Consider the following 21,894-nt stretch of genomic DNA (forward strand, 5'->3'; position numbering starts at 1 on the left):
CCTTTTAAGAGTACTTAGTAAGAATGTTGAATGAGATTGTTTGACACCTTTATGGCACTCAAACTTTGTATTCCTGAAATTCAAAAAATATTGATGGCAGGTACGAACATAAATCTAGATTTGGCAGACAGGTTTTGTAATTAATTTTATTTCAATAACATTTTAAATTCATTATTTACATCCAGTGTCAACGCCTAATCCGTCTACTCTCTTTGTATGTGCTGAAATGAGTTCCCTTAGATACTATCTCCCTTCTATACAACTTTGTAAATAAATAAAATAAGGAAACAGGGTTGCCACACTTGGAGAAATTACTAATGTTTTACAAATTGAATGGTGCAACATTGTGGTTCAATTCGTTCCACATTTTGATGATGAACGTTCACATTGTGACATGTTAGTTGTTTTTTTTCTCGTGATAATTTAACTTAATCACATCCACTTTAGAAAAATCCTTTTGCATCGTATACACATTATTAATTTAATTATTGGTGCATTTTAATGGCGATTAAACTGACTGAAAACCTTGAAACATCTTGGGTCAGTATACAATTAATAATCAACTGTAACAGCAAGGAATGTGCTTCGTGTATTCACTCTTGAGTTGGTGTACGATTCCAGGGTAGTTTTACTTTGTATTATTACTGTGTTTTATGATATATATTATATTTTTTAACAATATATTTATTGATTTTATACAATTATGACAGAGTAACAAACAAATAAGCACACTAAACTAGTTTTGTACATGTAGCAACTGAAAAGGACAAATAAATAACTAAATAGATAACGTGGAACAAAAAACAAATGAAATCAGAAGTATTTTGCACATACAACAATGAAATAATAACCATGAGAAGAAAGAGAAAAAATGTATTAAAATACATCAAGATGTTTTATGATATCTTAACATTTGTAAATTAGCTTTTACAATATTACATAGTGATCATAAACAGTTTATGAGTATAAACAGTTGATAAAAATTAGCTCCTCTTTAACCAGCTACAACATTAAACTGCTTCTTCAAAGTTAATTGTTCAGTAATGTCGCCAATTTAAATCTAAAAATCTAAAAAAATATATATATTACAATTAAATAACAGCTTATATCGAAAGTTTTGATAACAACATTTTTTTTAATTATTAAAAAAATTATGTATTTTATTTAAACATCTTCCAATTCAACAGTTTTAATAATGTTCACCTGCTTCAGTGGTTTTAAAGTGTATTACATTATATTATTATATTACATTAGCTATAATGTCACGGCGCAGCCTGCAGGGGGCGCAGTGACCACTTTCGTGTGTTTGTGTTCGTATGAGCAGATTCCAATAAAATATTTCAGCTGTTAAAAATCGACATCAATAAAATTCAGTGTCTCTTTAAAATAAAAGCAGATATTCATCTTAATATTGCATATGAATGTGCATTTCAAAATAATGTCTGTTATATTTTATTTCCAGGATTCAGGTTTGGTGAAAGTGCCGATGAGGAATCAAAGGCTGCATTTACTTACACTGATGGAGAACAGGCGAGGCTTTCAGGTTGGTTACGCGATGGCGGCTCCCTCAATAATATCGGGATTTTAAAGCGAAAACAAAGGCTTCCCCGCTCGGAGAGGCGCCTTGTTGTCTTGAGTAGCAACCGGAATGCTTGCGGTGTCGGTTTGACTCGTAAGTGTTGCTCTAACAGCGGGTCGGAGGCGTTCCTGTCTCTGTTAGGGACTCAGTGTTTTTCTGGTTCGTCTCCCGGGCCTGCCTGCTGCTGCCTACACTGTAGCGGCGGGCTGCTACTCTCGGGTGAGCGGGCAGTCCCTCTCGAAGAGGTGGGGTCCTAATTCAGGCGAACTTGAGGCACACTGGAGCCTCTTTGGACGTGAATAACAATGCGGTGACAGATAAAATGTACTCTAATCCCTCGGAGGGTCAAAAACAGTAAAATCCGGCTTGTTACTTGGTGCTCTTGCTAGTTAGCATTGACGTTAGCTAACTTGCAAGAGCTAAAACGAGAAAGCTGAAGTAATCATCATCTGTTTGCGGTTTCTTTCACACTCCTTATCGATTAAGTGAATCGTACGGAAACATTTAGCACCAGAAAATACCCTTTATAAATGTGAACTCTGTGTTTCTGCTGTAAAACGGTTTATTTGCATTCTGTTGGTGCAGCTAGCTTAATGCTACCTGAAGCAAGTAGTCAGTGACGTAACGCTGCTCATTGTTTTGACAGCATGCAGCATCTTAGATGACTCTGTTAATGCTCTCATTATTCCTCTACTTCTTTGTTTTTAATTTTGCATTGAACAGAAGTGTTAAAGGATGTGCTTTAAAGGAGTTAACGTTTGGCTTAGTGATGTGACGCAGCTCATCGTCCTGTCACGTTACCATACAGTAAACCTCCTGCTGAGATTTATCTATTTGGGTATTTCAACAGGGACAGTGTACAGCCAAGCTAGGAGCTAATTAACATCTGTAGTCCCTGGGCAGGAGACAGTGCATAATTTAAACAGCTACACAATAAGACATAACCACTATACAACAACAGGGATACATCAACATCCAAACTATCGACACAATAATAACACATAAATAGCTAAAAGCACTACACTATGGAATTACATCTATTTAAGTGTGATGAGTACAACATTGCATTGATTTTAGCCATGATTTCATCCTCAATTGAAATTCAGCAAAGCTGCAGCACTCTCTGATTTCACTATGTAATGAGTTCCAAGCAGTTGTTGCTCTAATAGAGAGGGCCGGTTTGCCAAATTCAGAAGATCTGTAGTGTATGACACAGTCACCTCTATTTGCTGTCCTAGTTGTCCTTCCATTATCTGCATGCAGTGATGTAAACCTTTAAATGCGGGAGCAGTCGGACCATTTATCACTTTAAACACTAAACAAGCAGAGATTATACTTCTGTATAACTGTATACTTCTTATTTACTGTAAGATGAAATGTTCAAACCAAGCCAGAAACCTTGGTGTAATCATAGCCTCTTAATTTCAGCAGCCACATTAAGACAATTACAACGTCAGCCTACTATCATCTGAAGAATATATCCAGGATTAAAGGACTCATGTCTCAGCAGGATGCAGAAAAACTTGTCCATGCATTTATCTTTAGCAGACTAGACTACTGTAACAGGGTCTTTACAAGACTCCCTAAAAAGTCCATCAGATGCCTGCAGCTCATACAGAATGCTGCTGCTCGGGTCCCAACAAGGACCACATCACTCCAGTTCTTAGATCTCTACACTGTCTGTCAGAAATATATGTACAGTAAACCTCCTGCTAGCCATCATATAAATAATGGCATTAACATTAAATACTGCAGCATTTCAAAGTGTTAGAGCTCTGTTTTACTGCACATTTATAAATGCTTTGTTTCTTGTGTGCAGATCAGGTTCTCACCATGCCTTGTGTCATTACAGTAGAGATGTTGCACCGACTTAAATCATGTTCTCCTTTGACACTTAGCTGTAGGATGGATCCAGACGGTGGGGCAGATTCACAAAAAGCTGTCAGTTTGCAGTGGAAGAGCTACAAACTCGTCCAGGACCCGGCCATCAGACGGGTCACTCAGAAAATCTACAGATATGATGGAATACATTTCAGTGTGCCAGTGAGTTTATCTTCCCTCTTCATAAAGGTCTGTGCATGTGTCTAAGATTTAACTTTTAACTTCAAACTGTGTTCTGTCTCAGGACTCTGGATTTCCTCCTGTGGGTGAACTGCGGGACCCTCGACCCCGGAGACTGTGGTCCAGGTACACAGAACTCTCCTTGCCAGTGCCGAAGTTTAAGGTGAGAATAGCTGTCTGACATGAAACTCACTCAATCCAGCAGCTTCACAAATTGGAAAGACGAGCCATCCTCCACTCATTTGGTCATTTTTCCCCCTCCACAGCTCGATGAGTTCTACGTGGGTCCAATACCCCTCAAGGAGGTGACCTTTGCTCGACTCAATGATAACATCAAGCAGCCCTTCTTGGCGGAAATGTGCGCCAAGTTTGGAGAGGTGGAGGAGATGGAGATCCTGTTTCACCCAAAGACCAGGAAACACTTGGGCCTGGCCAGAGTGTTGTTCACCAGCACAAGAGGAGCTAAAGACACCGTGAAGCATCTGCACAACACTTCTGTCATGGGCAACATCATTCACGCTCAACTCGACATAAAAGGTAAGCCAACACCCAACTGATGTGATCTTAAATATGAGCAGTAATGTTTGCATAGTGACACACACTAAACATGAACAATTATAAACATGTACAACATTATATTTGAAACACTCTTTCCTCTTTACACCAATTAAAATATTAAAAACATCCATTATGAACCTCAAGGTGCCTCAAAGAGCCTCTCTCTTGAAGATGGCAGAACCCCAGAATATTTTAAAAGTGAAGGTGTTCTTTAGTCTACATCTCGCCGTGTACTAATATAACAACATCATAATAAAGTGTACAACTCTACCTCTTTATTTAATGTACATGCTGGCTTTTAATTGCATCAAGAGAACATTGCAGTAATAGAAAATGTTGAAGATGTCTAAGACAACAAACTGGACAACTAGCTGGCTTTTGGTTGAGACAGTGAACGCTTTAAGCGTTAGTCTTGTGAATCTCTTGAGTGTTTAAATCTGTTCCTGATGACTTGTGCTCACTTTTCTGTTGCTTGTTTTTCCCCCAGGCCAGCAGAGGCAGAAGTATTACGACCTGATAGTGAATGGGTCCTACACCCCTCAGACGGTGCCCCTCGGAGGCAAGGCTTTAACTGAGAGGATCCAGCCAGCGACCCCAACACAGCCGCAGCCTGATACAGTATGTACCAGCATGATTGTACCTTAGTTATTAAATGCACCTTTTAAATCGATATATATGTACGGATATAAGACTATTTCTGGCCATTATGTTTTCAGATTGTGTTACACTTTAATATGCTATCAATGATTTATTACAGTGTGTGTTTTATAAGCATATCATTGTGCAAACAGATCCTTGGTTTCTTTTTGAATCTTATACATATCCTCTTTTTTTTTTCTTGCTGCACAGTCATCAGAAATCAGGCGGAGGCTCTCAAGTGAGCTTGCAGTTTTGGCAGCAGGGGTCCAGGCCCTGACATCAGGCAGCATCACCCCTTGCTCGGCAGATACCGGCTTCAGTGAGCAGCGTCTAGACACTCCTCCCTCCTCCATGTCTGGCCCCTTCACCCCAGGCTCCTCTGCTTCATCTCAGGGTGGAGGAACGCCGTACAGCTCCAGGTCTGGGACTCCTTTCACACAAGATACAAGCGGCAGGTCGGATTAGTTTTAAGGGCAGAAAAGTGACAGTTATTTCAGAGCCTCAGTTATCAAGAGACAAAACCAGGTCCCGTAGTTCAAGCAGAGACTCTAAACATCTGTATGGTACATCGTCAAATCGAATTTTGAGACCTAGAAATCCATGTCACAAATGATGCGTTAGCTTTATTTGTGTTTCAGTAAAATCACTAATGTCATTGTACAAATAAAGTTAAATTAGTCTTAACCTGCACATGAGGAGGATTTGCTCCTGGGTTGATTGCAACAGCAGTGATGCTTGTTTCAACACTAGACCAGTCTTTATAAAATATAAAATAGCATTGGGGAATAGTTGCCTGAATTAGCAGCGGTGACAGAGAGAATCAATAGAAGAGTTGGAGTTTTAAGCTGTGAGTGTCACTCATCCTCTGGTCCACAAATGAACGATTAATATCAATCCTATTCTCGTCTTTCAGGCATGCTGGCTACAACACTGGCACTGTGGGCAGCGGGTACCCTCTCCAGGACATGCTTCCTTCCTCTTCCTCGTCTTCTGCAGTCTCATCTACTGTAGGATACAAAGCGCCTCGCTACCCTGAGGACGCACAGGACCCTGCAGTGTATCATCGAGGTCGCCCCATGTACCCCCCAACCCAATCGTACCGTTCTAATGAGCCACCATGCTACCCCCCGTACCCCAGTGTTGGAGGGCCGGGTCCGGGGCCAGGGCCAGGACCAGGACCAGGCCCAGGCCCAGGCCCAGGGCCACACGTCGGGCACCACTCCTCAATGCCACCACCACCTCTTGCCACTCAGTATGATCAGCCCCCGATGTCAGACAGGGAGCTGGAGCGGGACAGAGACTCAGGGGGCCGTTATGGGGCCGGGGCGATCGGCTCCAGAAGGTCATCTTACCACCACCAGCAGCAAGACACAAACTCTTCCTCAAAGTACCATTCCCATCACTCCCATCATCACTCAGAACGCAGGGATGAGAGGGGGTACCGGCGAGACAGCCTGGGCTCCCGATCAGGTGACCACGGCCACCAGAGACACCGCAACCATCACCATTCACACAACCACCACAGCCGCAGGAGGAGCAGCCACGACAGGGACCGAGACAGGGACCGAGACAGAGACCGGGACAGAGACAGTGACTACTCCAACAGCTCTGACCCCAGATACAACACAAACTCTTACCGCTCTTCCTCCAACAGCATGTCTCCTCCGCCCTCATCTCACTCTGCATACTCCTCTTCCAAAGACCCTGCCCCAGCCTCTGCTCAGGGATTGGATGCTCCCTCTCGTGTAGGGGGCACAAGCCTCTCAGAGAGAAGCTCTCAACCTTCGGTAGGTGCTGAAAAGGACTTCAATACCACAGGTCACCACAGTGCTCTGCCTCCGCCACCCCCACCGCCACCTCCACTCCCGCCAGCTTCAGTCATTGCAGCGGCTGTAGCTGAGACACTCGGAACACTAGACTTCAACCAGGATAGTCCCGCTCACGAAGAGCCTTGGACAAAGCCCAAACGCCGTCCCACCACACCGCCAGCTCCACCGAAGACGCCTCCACCTCCCCCTTCCTCCCCTCCCCTCCCAACCGTTGCTTCCTCCTCAACTTCGCCTTCATCAGCTTCCCTCCCTCAACACCTTCCCTCCTCCTCCAGCTCTCCGCCTCCTCTTCCTCAACGTGACTCTTCCTCCCCAGAGCCAGATTCCACCAATGAGAGCTTACCGTTCGTTTATCACAGCAGCAGCCTTGACTCTCGTATTGAGATGCTCCTGAAGGAACAAAAGGCTAAATTTTCTTTCTTGGCCTCTGACGAGGAAGAGGAGGAAGATCGGAAAGAGGAGAAACAGAGGGGCATTCGTGGGGATGGAGGAGAGAGAAAAGGAGGGGCAGGTGATGCAGCAGGTGGTAATCAGGTGGACGATGGTGGAGAGAAGGACCAGAGGAGGAAAGGTGAAAGAGACAGCAATAGAGGAAGGAAACGTGGGAAGGGTGGAGAAGGTAGGAAGAGTCCCACTGCTCTTACACCATCAACACCTACCTCTTCCTCCTACTCGACCCACATCCTGCCCCCAGAAGAACCACAGCCCCAGGTCGGCCTCACTGGAGCCGGAGCTCTGCAGGAGGATTCTTCACAAGCTGGATCTGCTGACACACAGAGCAGGACCGGAGCACACACGCCACCTTACAACGGAAAGAGTCAGGTAACTGAAGAAGCACAAACTTCAAGGTTTGGGGTGTGATCTAATCGATGGATGTGTTTTGGTTCTCTTCATTGAAGTGTTTTTGATCATGCACGCTCTCCTAACCTTGATTTAATACCTTTTGTTTTCTTTCAGTCCTCCCCTCATTCCTCAGGTGAAGACATGGAGATCTCAGAAGAAGAAGAGGAGGAGACCACCATAACAACGGCGGTCTCTCTCCAGCCCACAGTCACCTCAGGTTCCTCGCCCTCTTCCTCCCAGGCTGCCATGCCATCGCAAACAACGGACCCCTCGTCCTCCCCCCAGCCTCTCTCTGACTCAACACAGCACTTTGGCACCTCGATGCATCCTCCCATACCTTCCTACCCTCCTCATTTGCCCCCTCCACCTCCCCCTGGTTACTCCCTTCAGCCCCCACCTCCTCCTGGGATCCCTCCCCTCTCTCACATGGAGCTGCATCCTGAGTACCCCCCTCCCATTCCCCACCACATGTATGACTATGCCACCTCCATGGAGCTGATGAACCAGTACAGTGGGGGAGCTCCCATGTCCTTCCAGATGCAGACCCACATGCTAAGCCGCCTACACCAGTTGCGCATGTCGTCATCCAACGGCACCCCAGGTCCTGGTGAGGCAGCGACGGCAGACTACAGCTCCTACCATCTCCACCCTATGCCTCCACCCCACACACACCACCCGTACATGGACCAAGAGGGTAGCGGGGCGAGCTCTCATTATGACCAGGACCATCGTTACATGCCCCCCCACATGCCTTACGCCTACCCTGACCCCCACAGCACTCAGATACCACCGCCTCCACACCATGGAATACCCCCTCCACATTCTGGATGGCCGCCACACGTCTTACAGCCACACTACCCCTCTTACATGCCCCCGCCTGGCTATGGCACCATGCTGCCTGGAGATGGAGGCGAATACAGGGCGCAAGGTGAGGAGATGCCAATACTGGTTGAGACTCCAAACGAGGCCACGGTGCAGATGGTCCTGGCGACTCTGATCCAGGAGATGAAGAATATCATGCAGAGGGACCTGAACCGGAAGATGGTGGAGAATGTTGCTTTTGCAACTTTTGATGAATGGTGGGAAAGGAAAGAAACCAAGGCCAAGGTAAGGATGACTGTGTTTTTTTACTACTTTATCTTATTTGTTTTTCCAAGGTAGGGACTGTTATCTTTCTCTCTCTGCTTGCTCTATTAAGAAATACAATCTTACAGGATGTCTCTACTTTATAACTCACAAGGGGGCTGTTCTGTCCTCCAGAGCTCAATTTGTAGCACTTTGAATTGCTTTGCCTCACTCTCAATGTGTCTGACTACATTAACCATTGATCATACTCTGTGAAATGGAAAGGTTAAGGAACTAAAAACGTTATCTGTTTATCCTCCCCAGCCTTTCCAGACAATGGTTAGAGGGGTGTCTGCCTTACGGGACGACGAGAAGAAAGAGGAAAAGGTCAACCGTCCTCGGGAGCCTCTTACGTCATTGGTAGATTGGGCAAAGAGCGGTGGCGTGGAGGGATTCTCTCTCCGAGGAGCCCTACGACTGCCTTCTTTCAAAGTAAGAAAACAAACGATGATGTAAGATACTTTTGTACAGCTAAACTCCAAAAACACAGACGTGCTGATTGCAGCAGGGTTTGATATTTCTTCATATTTGGGGTTTAATCTTGTGGAAGTTATCAAAAGCTGCCATCCTTAGCTGTGTTTCATGGATCAGTAAAACACATACTCTCTGTTCCCTTCAGGTGAAGAGGAAAGAACCTCAAGAGCTCCAAGAGGGAGACATGAAAAGGCCGCGTCCTTCAACCCCACCAGACGAGGATGACGAAGGTTTGCAGAGCTGGTGTTAAAACATTTGAAAAGAAGGGTCAGAGTCACAGACATGATGCAGTGAACCTCAATCTTATCTCTTTGTTTGTAGCCACTGAAGGAAGGATTCCAGAGGCAGACAGGCGGGGAGCTGAGAGGGACAACAAGAGGAGGAAGAAGAAGCCAAGAAGTCGTAAACCCTGGGAGCTCGGCAGTGAGGGTGAAGAAACCTCCGACGGGTCCTCGACAGAGAAGGTGTGTTCTTTATTCTTCTAGTCTTCTTTTCTTGTCACGTTACTCATACAGCAAGATAGAATGAATGTAAGGTGCATGTAAGAAGAAGAAATTTACTTTTCTCTCTCTTCATGTTTGCTGAACAGAAAGATGTTCTTGTTCTAACAGCTAGATGGCAGCATTTCACATCTCTAGTGTAAAACTTTAACTCTAACCTCTTTATGTTCTGCAGGAGGATGAAGAAGAGAGCGAGAAGGAGTCTGACGGTAAGTTAACACCTGTCAATATTTTCTTCTTCTTTGTATTTGTTTACTTTCAGTCAGGCAGTGATTTAATGAAACTTTCTCTTTTCCTGTTTTTAGACGATGCCCTTAGTGCCGATAGTGACGATGAGAGCCTCTCCTCATCCTCTGAGGGCTCTTCCTCTTCAGCATCCTCCTCTTCATCTTCCTCTGAAGATGAGGATGAAGGAGAGAGGCCAGTGCTTGAAGGGCTAGACTCCATGGATGAGTCGACCATGGACAGCACAATCGAGAAACATGACAGGTATGATATATTACAACAACTGTCTATTTTCTTTAAAGCATGCCAAAGTAGATAACTCCTCAGAAAGCATCATGTCATCATCGCTGGCATTAATTTCCATATTTGTATTTCTCAGGGAAAACAACACAGCAGCTGTTCCAAAGACTGAGGTCAAAGCAGGTCAGTCATTTGTAAACAAAACATTTCACATGAAGAGATGTGAAAACAAAGATCCTCATCATCTGCTCTTCAGCTTCTCTCAGAAAACTTTTTTGATCCGTCTTTAAATCTCTGATTTCCTCTCAGGTGATTCCAAGGACAGCAAGGCAGATACAGCATCAGCACCCACCAAGCGTCCTTCGTCACCCCCGTACCCACGTCCCTCGTCGCCTATTGTTCTTGTACCCCCTCTCAAGAAACGCAGGAAGACCGTTTCATTCTCCACGGGCGAGAGCGACGGCAAATCTCAGCTGCCGACGGCCCCACTGTCTCCATCTCCCTCACCGGTGGCGGGTGAATCTCCCCTCGTCTCCCCGAGCAGGCCTTCAGACTCTCCCATCATTTCTTCCACAACCCCCACAGCTCGTGGCACTCAGGGCATCCAACTGCTCCCCTTTGCCTCCAAACCGGGTGAAGGTAATGCCCTCATTGTGCCGCCACCAGGACGAATCCAAGATTCTGATGAGTTCAAAAAGGGACCACCCATATCTCCTCAGACCACCCCCATCAAATCCCCTGGAAAACGAGGTGTAGGCAAAGAGTCCCCCAAATCTCCCGCCCCTGTTATGGTGTGCAGAACTGTGCAGAATCTGCCCTTGGACCATGCCTCTATGTGCAGGATGGCCTTCGAGGAGGCCCCCCCTCCACCTCCCGTCAACAAGCGGTCCAGAGGCAGGCCTCGGACTACCAGTCTCTCGGCTTCCTCCCTCAGAGAGGAAGAGGATGAGGATGAAAATGAGCAGAGGTTTAAACTCAGAGAGCAGCTTGGGGCATCGAGCCTACTGCAGCTGGCTGCAGCTTCAACCACCGACCTGTCTGTGCTGGCTGATGTAGCCCTGAAAATGGACCCTGATGCTGGGGACTCGGAGGAGACGGAGACGTCTGATGAGGCAGAGGAGCAGAAGATGGAGGAGGATCTGTTCTCATCAGGGTCATTGTCTCTGATAATGAGCCCAGAGGGTATCATTGTCCTTATGGAACACAACTACTGCAAAGCCCTTGTTCTCACAGTACCAACAGGTACAAAAAGGACTTCCTCCAAACAAGACTCCTCAGTCTTACTCCCTGCAGACCTCAACACCATTTCTGGGGTGCTTGAAGCGCCAGAGGAGGTCATTGGAGATGCACTACAATCTAGGGGGGATACAGGAGAAGTTGTACCAGCAATGGGGGTCCTGTGTGAGTCTGGGGATGCAGGTCAGACTGCAGCTTTGTCTCCATCATCAAAGAAGACCAAGGTTGGAAAGGGATTCGAACCTGAGAAGGACAAGAGCAAAAAAAGGAGAAGAAAAGACAAAGAGAACGTCGAGGTTGATCGCTCTAAAAAGCAGAAGGAGCAGCCAGGCAAGAAACAAAGGAAGCGGAAACTAGAGGTGCGTGTAAATGCTGCGTTGTTCCTGTAAACGTCTGTAGATGTGTGTCAGAGGTAACAATGTATGTGACACAACAGAAACGTGATTCATTGGGAAGTTTACTTTGAGGTTTTTCAGGTTGTTTCATTGAGACTTTTGTGTTTTTGGAAACACCATCAGGGGTTTCCCAGATTTAAGTTTTTATGCGGTGTGTAGTGAGTTCTCAGGATTGAGATGTGGCCCTGTGCTTCACTTTACGGTCACACTAACCAGCATCACTGATACAATTATCACAAACGCAGACGAGAAACTATGAACTCCATCACAAGAATCAAGACATGTCACACATTCCTTAAAAGACTGAACTGATGGAGGGATGAATCACAGCTTCAGTTGTAGTCCGTCTGTTCATTCACAGTTCATTGATCATAATGTCCCCTCTCTCTCCCCTGTGCAGGACTCGGAGGAAGATGTAGACGTGGAGGAGCTTGAGTCCGGGGAGCTGTCCAGCTCAGACACAGAGGACGAGGTGATTGAAGAGGTGAGGAAGAGCGAGCGCCTCTTCCTCCAGGAGGCCGGCATCACATCGTCCCAGCACTGGCCGAAGCCCATCCCGGCGCCGGAGCATTCATCTGTGAAGTATGAAAACCGCAGCGAGTTCGAGCAGATGACCATCCTGTACGACATCTGGAACTCCGGTCTGGACGGGGAAGACTTGTCGTTGCTGAGGAGGACTTATGAGAAGCTGCTTCAGGACGACCACAGCTCCGACTGGCTCAACGACACTCACTGGGTCACCCACACAAATATCCTTATCAGTGACTTCCTTCTGTGTTTGTGTAAATCTATATCTGTGTCTTTTTTTAAACTGATAAATTCATCTTCATACCACTGCTTGATCATCTGCTGTTGGCCTTGACCTTTTGGCTGCACTAACCAATTTGCCGAATCCCCGGCGGAAAAAGAAGAACGCAGGTGGACAGCTTCGTGAGCATGTGACCGGTTGTGCCAGGAGTGAGGGTTACTACGCCATCAGCCGCAAGGAGAAGGACGTGTACCTGGACCTGGACCTCCCTGAACAGGTCATGCGGGAGGTGGAGAATGTCGACTCATCGGTAAGCTTAGCACCAAGTTTCACTCTCAGGCTCTGAGTAGGGATTTAAATTTCAGTTTTTTTCCCCTAAATCCAATTTTCATTCACAACACAATGTATATAAGTGACAGTATTGAATATCTACGGATCGTATTGAGGTGTTTAAAATGTAAAACACACTGAATATCAACATGTGGAGCAGGCTCATACTCTCCGCAGACATACAGTCATAAAAGTGAACGCTCAGACCACAACATGTGGATTTACTGCAACAATAGAGCTGAACAGAAACATATCTCAGACTCACAGTGTCCAGTTTTCTACTCGTTCCTCACTAGCAAGGACCACGCCACACAAGGATATAAGTTTGAACATGTAATGAATTAGTTGTGCGTAGTGTGCCCAGCAGAAGGAGACTCAGGATGGGGGTTCCGTCTCAGCGTTATCCTGCCGGAGCTGATCTTGACCCAGGTTGTACCTGGAAGTAGACAGGGCATAGAAGGAGCGAGCACAAGTTGAGTAGGAGAGGACAAGGAAATAGGTTAAGTGCAGTAGAGTAAGGTGAGGGAGGATGGATTGAAGAATCACGGACAAGCAGTTGGAGTAGGTGTCAGGTGATTGAGGGTGTGGTTTAGGCGTGGTCCTGCTCCCGAATTTAAGTTAACACCTTAACTTCATTTATTGAGAAAAACAAGCATGTGAACGTGGTCAGGTCTCAGAGCGCTCGTGGAGACCTGTCACTCAGCCGCAGCCCCCAGCTGAGCGTCACACCTTCAGTCAGCTGATTCACATTCAAACATGCTTTAAACTTAAAACACCTCCCTGATAGCTGAACCAAATATGAGACCACATGATGTTTGATCCACGTGATAGAAAATCAAAACAAAGAAATGTGTTTGAGTAAGTTCTTAACAACCAATTAATCAATACTAGATTAATTGTTAACATCCCTATCTCTGAGATCTTTTGGTCTCTTAGTGTTTGCTTATCGGTGATTCAAAAACACTCCAATGATTCTTCCTATCAATTAAAGAATAGAAGCTCCTTTTAAAGTAGTTTGTTTGGACTTTATCAAACAAGCCGTTGAGAGAACTAGAAAAATGATGCAGTTTAATGCTTGAAAAGGCTCCAAGAATTAAGTAAGTGTGTAGTTTCCATTTTCCAAAAGTTGCATATGTCATCAAGCTGAGATACTTTGGACTTCATGAGTTAATGTTCACCATTAATCTTGATAATGATGAACATCTGAGAGGTCTGCTGTGCGCTGACCTGCACTTGTTGCCGCTGTTGTTCAAACAAAAAAAAGTTGAACACAATAAAATGAGAAGCAGCTGCGAGTGCATATGTTCAGGGTTATTAAAGGTTAAGTTTGCAAAAAGCATTACATCACTGTTTTGAGTATCAGGTGTGGAAAGCTCAAATATATGAATGTTTATCTGTAGTTTCATCTCACACCCTCTTTCATGTAAACAAACATCTTTCAGTATCTACTGTTCTGGTGTCTCACTCCAGATGCTGGGCGTAGTTAAGATACATGGGTGTCAAACTTAAAAGATAAGGTGATTTAAACCCAGTGTCATCAAAATGATCTTAGACAGTTGTTTTATTATTTTCCTCATTGGACTGAAAGCATCAAATTAAGAGTAATTACAGGCGAAAAAAGTCTGGATATCTTGGCAAAGGCCCGTCATTGTTCCACGGAAAGCACTTGGAGTGACTCTTTAGAAGCGGGGAGAACCCTCCATGTTTGCTCGCAGAAACACCCAGCAGAGTCAATAACATTTAAAATGTTTACTGTTGCTGTGGAACAAAAGTGGGCGAGCTTTTTCAGTAAGTGGAGGGAAAGGGAAAGAAATCCACAAGTGCTAAAGAGGACATGTGGAAAGAATGCTGTTGTTGAGCGCCGTGCTGGTTCTGATAACAAATGAACGGGGTTCAGTGGGGTGGATGTGACGGGTACTGGGGGTGGTTGGTGAGTACCTTGATAATTCCTCGACGTGAGGTTTTTGGTAAAGACAGCTGACCCCCAGTCACTTGGCATGGACGAGCTGGAAAGGTCTGGGTTATATGAGAGGATTTCCAGAGGCTGATGGATTTGTGGATCAGTGATGTGGCTTTTCCAAAGAGCTGATATGACTTTCATTTTCCTTTACACACAACACACATTTAATAACCGCTAAACTAAATCAGATGTAACTGGAGGACTCATCAGTCAGCATTTTTGATGTCTCACCATTATTATGGGAACAGTCTGCACCTGCTCCAGGTACTTTGTGCTGTGTTGATGCCTACCTGGTGGTCTGACTGTGGATGAGTAAACAGCAAAAGCTCAGTGTTCTTCCAAGACGATCCAGATTACTGAATGAACACTAATCACACAAGGCGCTGTTGTTTCCTCCATCAAGGCTCGCTTTGTCTGCTGCATAATTAATATCAATCACCTCAAAAAGAAGGACTGTTGTCTTTTATTGTTTTCTAAACGGGGATTCGACAGCTGCTGACAATAAAGAATAAGGGACGTAAAATAACAGCAGGGCGGTGGATTAAAGAGGCTCTACAGAGAGAGTTCTGAAGCAGCTTTCTCTTGCAGTATTTCTTCTATTGGACTTTGTTCTCAATTTGTAGGCGGGGTGACATTCATCCTAGAGTAATGGTGTTGAAGAGCTCCTGCTTCTACTTTTATTCTGCTTTTGGTTTCAGATTTAGTTCTTCGTTCCCCTTGTTTTCATGCTTTTTAGATTAGAAACACATTCAAAGCCTTTAAAAAGTATTTAACTTGGACTATATTTCTTTGTGAGATATGTATCTTTGCATACGCATGTAAAAATGGACCAAAACTTGCTTCAACCTTCCCCTTCACTGTTTCCTCACAGTCTCACCTCTGTTCCCAGATGAACCTTACACACCTTGACTCACTTGTTGCTCATAAACCGTTCTCTGTTTCAGTCTCCTTCACCTCAAGGTCACATGATAACATGATTACTCTGCTGCCTCCTTTGTAAAAAAAGCTCTTTGCTTTCTGTTTCCTGTCAGGGAGCGAACCGGCTGCTATCAGAGAGGCGTTCAGAGCAGCGCCGCCTCCTCACCGTCATCGGAGCCACGGCCGTCATGGACTCTGACCTGCTCAAACTCAACCAGCTTAAGGTACAGCGTGTGCAGCCATGGTGTCTCCCTTCAGACTCAGTCAGTTACAATACACTACAATGATTGGAAGATGAAAGATTGCAGATCTTTTCAGACAGAGTTATAATAAAGTCAGTTTGTCACTATTAATGTAGGAAAGACATTTGATGATCACATGGTCACAGAAGGAACTTTAAGATGTTTTTTATCTACCTGATGAAATAAATGATTCTGTAGACATCCACATGAAACATATAATATTATCTGTACCTTCTAGATTCCATGTTTATCCACATCTGATTTAAGGCAGGTGGAGCCACCTTCATAACCATAATGTTAAAATTGAGCTGAACAGCCAGGAACAGAAAACCAGTTAGACACACGTTAGTATGTGTGCAGTTAGAACAGCTACTGGCGTGCAAACACACTGGAAACGGAAGGAGTTTGCTTCTTTCTCTTGGTCCTTTGGTGCCTTTTGACAGCTTAATAGCCATCCTCCATGTGGGTCTTCCTGAGTGTAGAAGTAGCAGAAGAGAAACAAAAGCTGCACCTGGTGCCTGCCTGTCTTCAAAGAGCTTTTAATCCTTTAAACACAGGCTGTTCTTTCCGCTTCTGTTTCTTTGTGCTAAGCGAGATGAAACACGTGACAGAGTTTATACATATTTTTGTTTTTGTTTACCATGAACATGTCCTTTGTGCCAGTACACTTTGCTCTAAGGACCTACATGTGTTTCTTATTCCTACTGTCGTAACAATGTGTGTTTTTCTGTCCTCGCACAGTTTCGTAAGAAGAAGCTTCGGTTTGGTCGCAGTAGGATCCACGAGTGGGGCCTGTTTGCTATGGAGCCTATTGCTGCTGATGAGATGGTCATCGAGTATGTGGGTCAAAACATCAGACAGGTAATGCAAACACTCTGTTATTATGTGTTGAACCAGGGATGGTCTTAAAGCAAACTATGCAGACAGTCTGTAGATTAAACTTACTACAGAACTTTTGTAGATTAATCCTGAAGACATCAAAACTATGAAATAATCTGGTTTTGCCATAATCTGGATTACAACAGTAGTCAAATAGGACTATCCATTGTGTGCTAACCCTACCTCTGAACAACACAACTGATGGTCTCAAACACATTAAGAAGGCAAGTCATTCTACAAATGAACTATTGACAAGGCTCGTGTTCATTAGAAACCATTCCAGGAGACCACTTCATGAAGCAGACTGAGAGAATACCAAGAGTGTGCAAAGCTGTCCATGAAGGAAAAATGGGGCTACTTTACAGAATCTAAAATATAAAACAGATTCTGCTTTGTTTAACACTTTTTTGTTCATTAAATAATTCCATATATGTTCTTTCATGGTTTTGATGTCTTCAGTATTAATCTACAGTGTTTACAATAATTAAAATAAATACAAACCCTTGAATGAGAAGGTGTGTCCAAACTTTTGACTGGTAGTCTATTTAGCGCCAAATCCCAACAAATGTTCTCCTCAGACTCTTTCCAAACAGAGCAGGTCTAGACCGTACTCTCTGTTCTATCATTAACAAAGACCCAACATCAAGACCGGTTCAGATCCAGTCCCATCTTACAGACAGGACTCAGTCTGATCTCATCTTAATCCACCATGAGCAGAGCACTTTGCAGCATTTAGCAAGTTACAGTGGCAAGGACAAACTTCCTTTAACAGGCAGAAACCTCCAGCAGGACCAGACTCATGTTAGACACACATCTGCTGATCTCAGTATCTTTCCAGATATTTCCTTCATATTGTGATTGGTTTATTATTGACATGTGAACATGTTTGGTTGTGTCCAGATGGTAGCGGACAATCGAGAGAAGCGGTACGCTCAGCAGGGCATTGGGAGCAGCTACTTGTTCCGAGTGGACCACGACACGATTATAGATGCCACCAAGTGTGGAAACCTCGCCCGGTTCATCAACCACTGCTGCACTGTGAGTCCCGACACCCTCAGAGAACACTAATCTGACATGTTGTGTTTCAAGCTGTTCCTCATCCATCTTTGTTCCTTTATCCCTCCAGCCAAATTGCTACGCCAAGGTCATCACCATAGAGTCCCAGAAAAAGATCGTGATCTACTCCAAGCAGGCCATCGCCGTCAACGAGGAGATCACTTATGATTACAAATTCCCCCTGGAGGACAACAAGATCCCTTGCCTGTGTGGAACAGAGAACTGTCGTGGAACATTGAACTAGCAGACATGTTTCTCTCTCTCTGTCACTTGCCAACGGTCAGCCAGACCCCCTCCATGACCCTCCACCACTCCTCCAGATGGTCTCACAGTTGTCCTTACAGTACCCAGGAAACCAAGACACACACTTGCACTTTTCATGCACACTTTTTTTTCCATTCTCTTGGCAGTTTCATAAGCCGCTGTGTGGGGGTTTCTTATCAGCTGGTAGTAAAGGCTATGAGGAGGGCCTCTGTTTCACCATCAGCTCTTCCGTGGCAGTATTGTTCGACTTGATGGGTAATAAGTTCTCCAACAGAGTAGGTCCATGCAGCTTGGCACGTAAAGGTCTTTCTATCCCCATGCCAGTATCTGTGACGAAACACAATGAAGTCAGAACAATAACAGTTGTTTTTTTTAATAATCAAGTCAGCTCACGTAATCCACCCCCTAGGTCTTTCTTTCAGAGCCCAAACTCCCCTCCCCGCCCGCCCCCCCCCCCCCTGCAGCCCTCGATCCACACAGATCTGCACACTGACGCACAGGACTACAGACAAATTCAGGGTTTTTAAAAATCGCTTGTTAAGGGCGCACTTTTAAGACGAAAAACTTCAATTTGGTCTTCAGTTATGCAAGATTTCAAAGTGTGAAGATTGTTTTTGAGCGTTTCTTTTTTTTAATTTAATTTCATAGTATTATGTATTAATATTACTCTTGCTGTTATCAGTGATATTTAGTTGCATTAGCTGTAAGTATCTAACAGTGAGATAAGCTTCACTAAACCCACCCACTGCCTTCAGTGGCTCGTGAATCACCAGCCCTATAAAAACTGACATTACCCCTCTCCACTGTGCGTTACTCCCCTGATTCTCCACAACCTTCTGTCTGGATGAGTCCTTTTGAGATATTGTTTTTAACCCCAACATGAAGATATTAAGTTGTAGCCGTTTTGTTTTTACATGGCTGCTGGATTCCACTGCAGGAGTTTCATCTTTGAGTTCCCCCTGAGTTTTAAGGTTTTGTATTCAGGTCCCAAGTGTTTGTCTGTAGGCTCTCTCTGTCTGTCTGTCTGTCTGTCTGTCTGTCTGTCTGTCTGTCTGTCTGTCTGTCTGTCCATGTTTAATTGTTCTTTCCATATTGACTTCTTTGGTTTCAACCAGCAAATGTTTGATATATATTTCAGTAGATTTCAAGCCGCAAAGTTCTTCTTTCATTAACCGTTCAAGCAAAAACATCACAAAGCTCCTGCAGGTCCACTGACAATGTGCAGTCAATGTTTAACTTCATGAGTCCATGTGCTACAAGTGTTTTTAAAAGCACGTCTTTTTAAGGGATCAGGTCTCTTTAAAGGTTTAGTTTAGTGGCGTTTCTCTTTTCCTCCATGTTTTATGAGTCTCCAACGATGAAATAGTGTTTCTTTTATTTGATTTTGGAGTCATTCACCACACGCAAAGCATCCCCCACTGAACAATGTGTCAGCTTCAGGCAAACAAATGCCCTTCTTTGGTTCTGTTTGCAGTTTTCGATGGTTGGAAGGTATTTTCGGGTTGTCGGCAGGTTTTTTGAGACGCTCCGGACAGAGGGATTACAATCGGCCCCTCGCGTTGTCTGTCTGTTTTTCTCGTGGCTCTGGCCGTCCAAAGTTCCAACTGTCATGTCGACGAGCAGAAGTCTCCTTTATTTTGATCTCACCCCAAACAGGAAAATGTGTATAAAATATTTTTTTTGTTGCAATGAAAGCCTTTCAGTACAAACCAACCCTATTGACAGCAGGATAAAAAGATGAAAGGAAAAAAAATTCAAAGTACATGTAAATATTGTAGAGGTGTTTGTTTCTCGTAGAAACACACTGATTTCAGGCTGTAAATATGTTGTTCCTTTCCCTCTCGCCATGAGGAGGAAACATGTACATACCTTCCATTCATTTATTTTTTATTGTTTCTCCCTTTAATTTGATGATTATTTTAATATTATTTGAAATATTTCTCTTGTATTAATGCGTTGGACCCTTTATTAATGGTGCATTAAAATATTTTTTAAATAACCTCACTGTGTTTGTCTAACTCTGCCTGCAGCTCAACTCTCTAACATGCTGCAAGCTGGAAACGTTCTCAGGGGTGTTAATAAATCTGTGAGTTACTCAATGATTCTGTAAAGATAGTATTTACATTCTTCAAATTTCACAAAGCAGACATGTCCCAACTAGTTCACTAGCATGTCAAAAGATTAATAGCTGACTGGAAACAGAAGATGGAGTTCTGAACGCACACTATGGGTTAAAAAATAACTCAAGTGTCTGTTTACAGTAGCAGCCAGTTGACGTTTGGCATGCTGCAAAGAGGATGCATGTAAATAACCGCCTGGTGTTTCAACAGGAAATTGATGCTTAGTGGAAAATACAAACCCTGATTTCCTTCTTGAGAGTTGAAATCAGATGCGACAGTTCACCTACAACATTTCCTGTTGAAAAAAAAAAGGAGAGGAAGTAACAAAATCTGGCGTAGAAAGACTGGATGTCAGTCAGACCATGACAGGAAAGGGAGAGAGCTGGTAAAGCTTCCAGCACAGATGGTGACTGGAGCAGGAAAACCTCTGAACATCTGGCTGGCATAAGTCGGCCCATCCCTTACTGTCGCCTTGTTTTTATTTTTTTTAAATCACTAGTTGTTTGTGGAGGAAACGTAAAATACAATTTTCCTCTGAGTCACAAGAAGGCTGGCTTCAACTGGAAGTGGCAGTATTTCTTCTTCTTTTGTGATGACAACAGAAGCACCATGTAGGGCTAAAAAAATTCTCCTGAAGCTTTATTGTTGCTGAGATGAATGTTATTGTTCCCTACTATCATAAAGAACACTTAAATGTGCTTTTCAGAGAAGCTTTGATCTTACATATTAGGATGTGGATAGGATATCCACCTGGCAGAGCTTTGTTTTGACGTCATGTTGAATTATCTGCAGATGGGGGAAGGCAAGTTTTACAGCACAGTCACACATCTGGTCAGTGTATTGTACAATTACAGGTCTTAAGATAAGATATTACTTTATTGATCCCGGGGGGGAAATTCGGTCGTTGCAGCAACCCAGACATAAGTACAATCAAGAATAAGTTTCAATGAGTAAGAACAAATAAAGATAGAATACAAATTTAAGATATATACAAGTGTTAGAAATGGTTTAAATAGTGGTAATTACAGGGAGTGTTAAAATGGTTCAGTAGTGACAGGTTGACATGGTGTGATTAAGGTTTGGTTATGACAGATTAGCAATATTATATGACTGTAAGCTGTAATAAACAATAATAATGTAATATAACACAATATAATATAACAAGGATAATTATGTAATATAATGTAATATGCATTATAATGTCATCAGCAGCCAGAGAGTCAGTACAGGATGAAAAAGGGAGTTCAAAAGATAAATACAAGTTTTGTTTTTGCTATAAAGGTAACAGGTTTGGACAATAAATGAAGGATACTAATACATAGTAGTCTTTGGGTCACTGGTGTATCTTCAAGGGTCATAAAATCTTCCCACAGTAGGGAGCAGATGCACAGAATCTAGATGTAATCATTTTTTTAAAAGGGTCAAATTCTTACCTCAAAATTGTACCAAGAGAGCTTTAAATATTCAATCATCAATCAATGAGGCTTTATTTATAAAGTGCTTTTCATACAATGGCATTGTAACACAAAGTGATGTACATAAAAACAACTTAGAATAAATTAAGAAAAATATTTTTTTAAAAGACCCCCCATCCTAATCCCAACCCCACACAATATATGCAATAATAACAATAAAAACTTTAAAAATAAATAAATAAATAAAATAGAAAATAA

The 21,894-nt window shown here is 43.7% G+C and overlaps 1 protein-coding gene across 4 annotated transcripts; it reads left to right on the forward strand.

Annotated features, from left to right (window-relative positions):
• The first annotated feature begins 1,443 nt into the window (after positions 1-1,443).
• Positions 1,444-20,100, forward strand: setd1a (SET domain containing 1A, histone lysine methyltransferase). Of its 4 annotated transcripts, none has more exons than XM_034711138.1 (21): positions 1,444-1,543; positions 3,478-3,622; positions 3,705-3,803; positions 3,907-4,177; positions 4,686-4,816; positions 5,048-5,256; positions 5,751-7,488; positions 7,624-8,616; positions 8,899-9,066; positions 9,254-9,338; positions 9,430-9,572; positions 9,784-9,817; positions 9,914-10,097; positions 10,213-10,256; positions 10,383-11,668; positions 12,105-12,453; positions 12,581-12,762; positions 15,774-15,884; positions 16,644-16,763; positions 17,682-17,819; positions 17,908-20,100. In XM_034711138.1, exons 2-21 carry the CDS (start codon positions 3,485-3,487, stop codon positions 18,079-18,081), a joined length of 6,597 nt encoding a protein of 2,198 aa, XP_034567029.1. In that variant the 5' UTR covers positions 1,444-1,543; positions 3,478-3,484; the 3' UTR covers positions 18,082-20,100. The 4 variants fall into 4 exon arrangements, with proteins under 4 accessions (XP_034567029.1, XP_034567028.1, XP_034567031.1 ...); XM_034711137.1 differs by having other exon boundaries at positions 1,526-1,672; XM_034711140.1 differs by having other exon boundaries at positions 1,542-1,798.
• The last annotated feature ends 1,794 nt before the right edge of the window (positions 20,101-21,894 follow it).

This window comes from Notolabrus celidotus, chromosome 20, assembly GCF_009762535.1.
Source record: "Notolabrus celidotus isolate fNotCel1 chromosome 20, fNotCel1.pri, whole genome shotgun sequence".
Lineage (NCBI taxonomy): Eukaryota > Metazoa > Chordata > Actinopteri > Labriformes > Labridae > Notolabrus > Notolabrus celidotus.

What these genes read in the sequence shown, in the direction of transcription:
- setd1a (XM_034711138.1), top strand. Translation starts at nt 3,485, where the DNA reads ATGGATCCAGACGGTGGGGCAGATTCACAAAAAGCTGTCAGTTTGCAG. An exon ending in GGAACGCCGTACAGCTCCAG is followed by an intron (nt 5,257 to 5,750) that starts GTCTGGGACTCC and finishes CTCGTCTTTCAG; the next exon opens with GCATGCTGGCTACAACACTG. An exon ending in TACGACTGCCTTCTTTCAAA is followed by an intron (nt 9,067 to 9,253) that starts GTAAGAAAACAA and finishes TGTTCCCTTCAG; the next exon opens with GTGAAGAGGAAAGAACCTCA.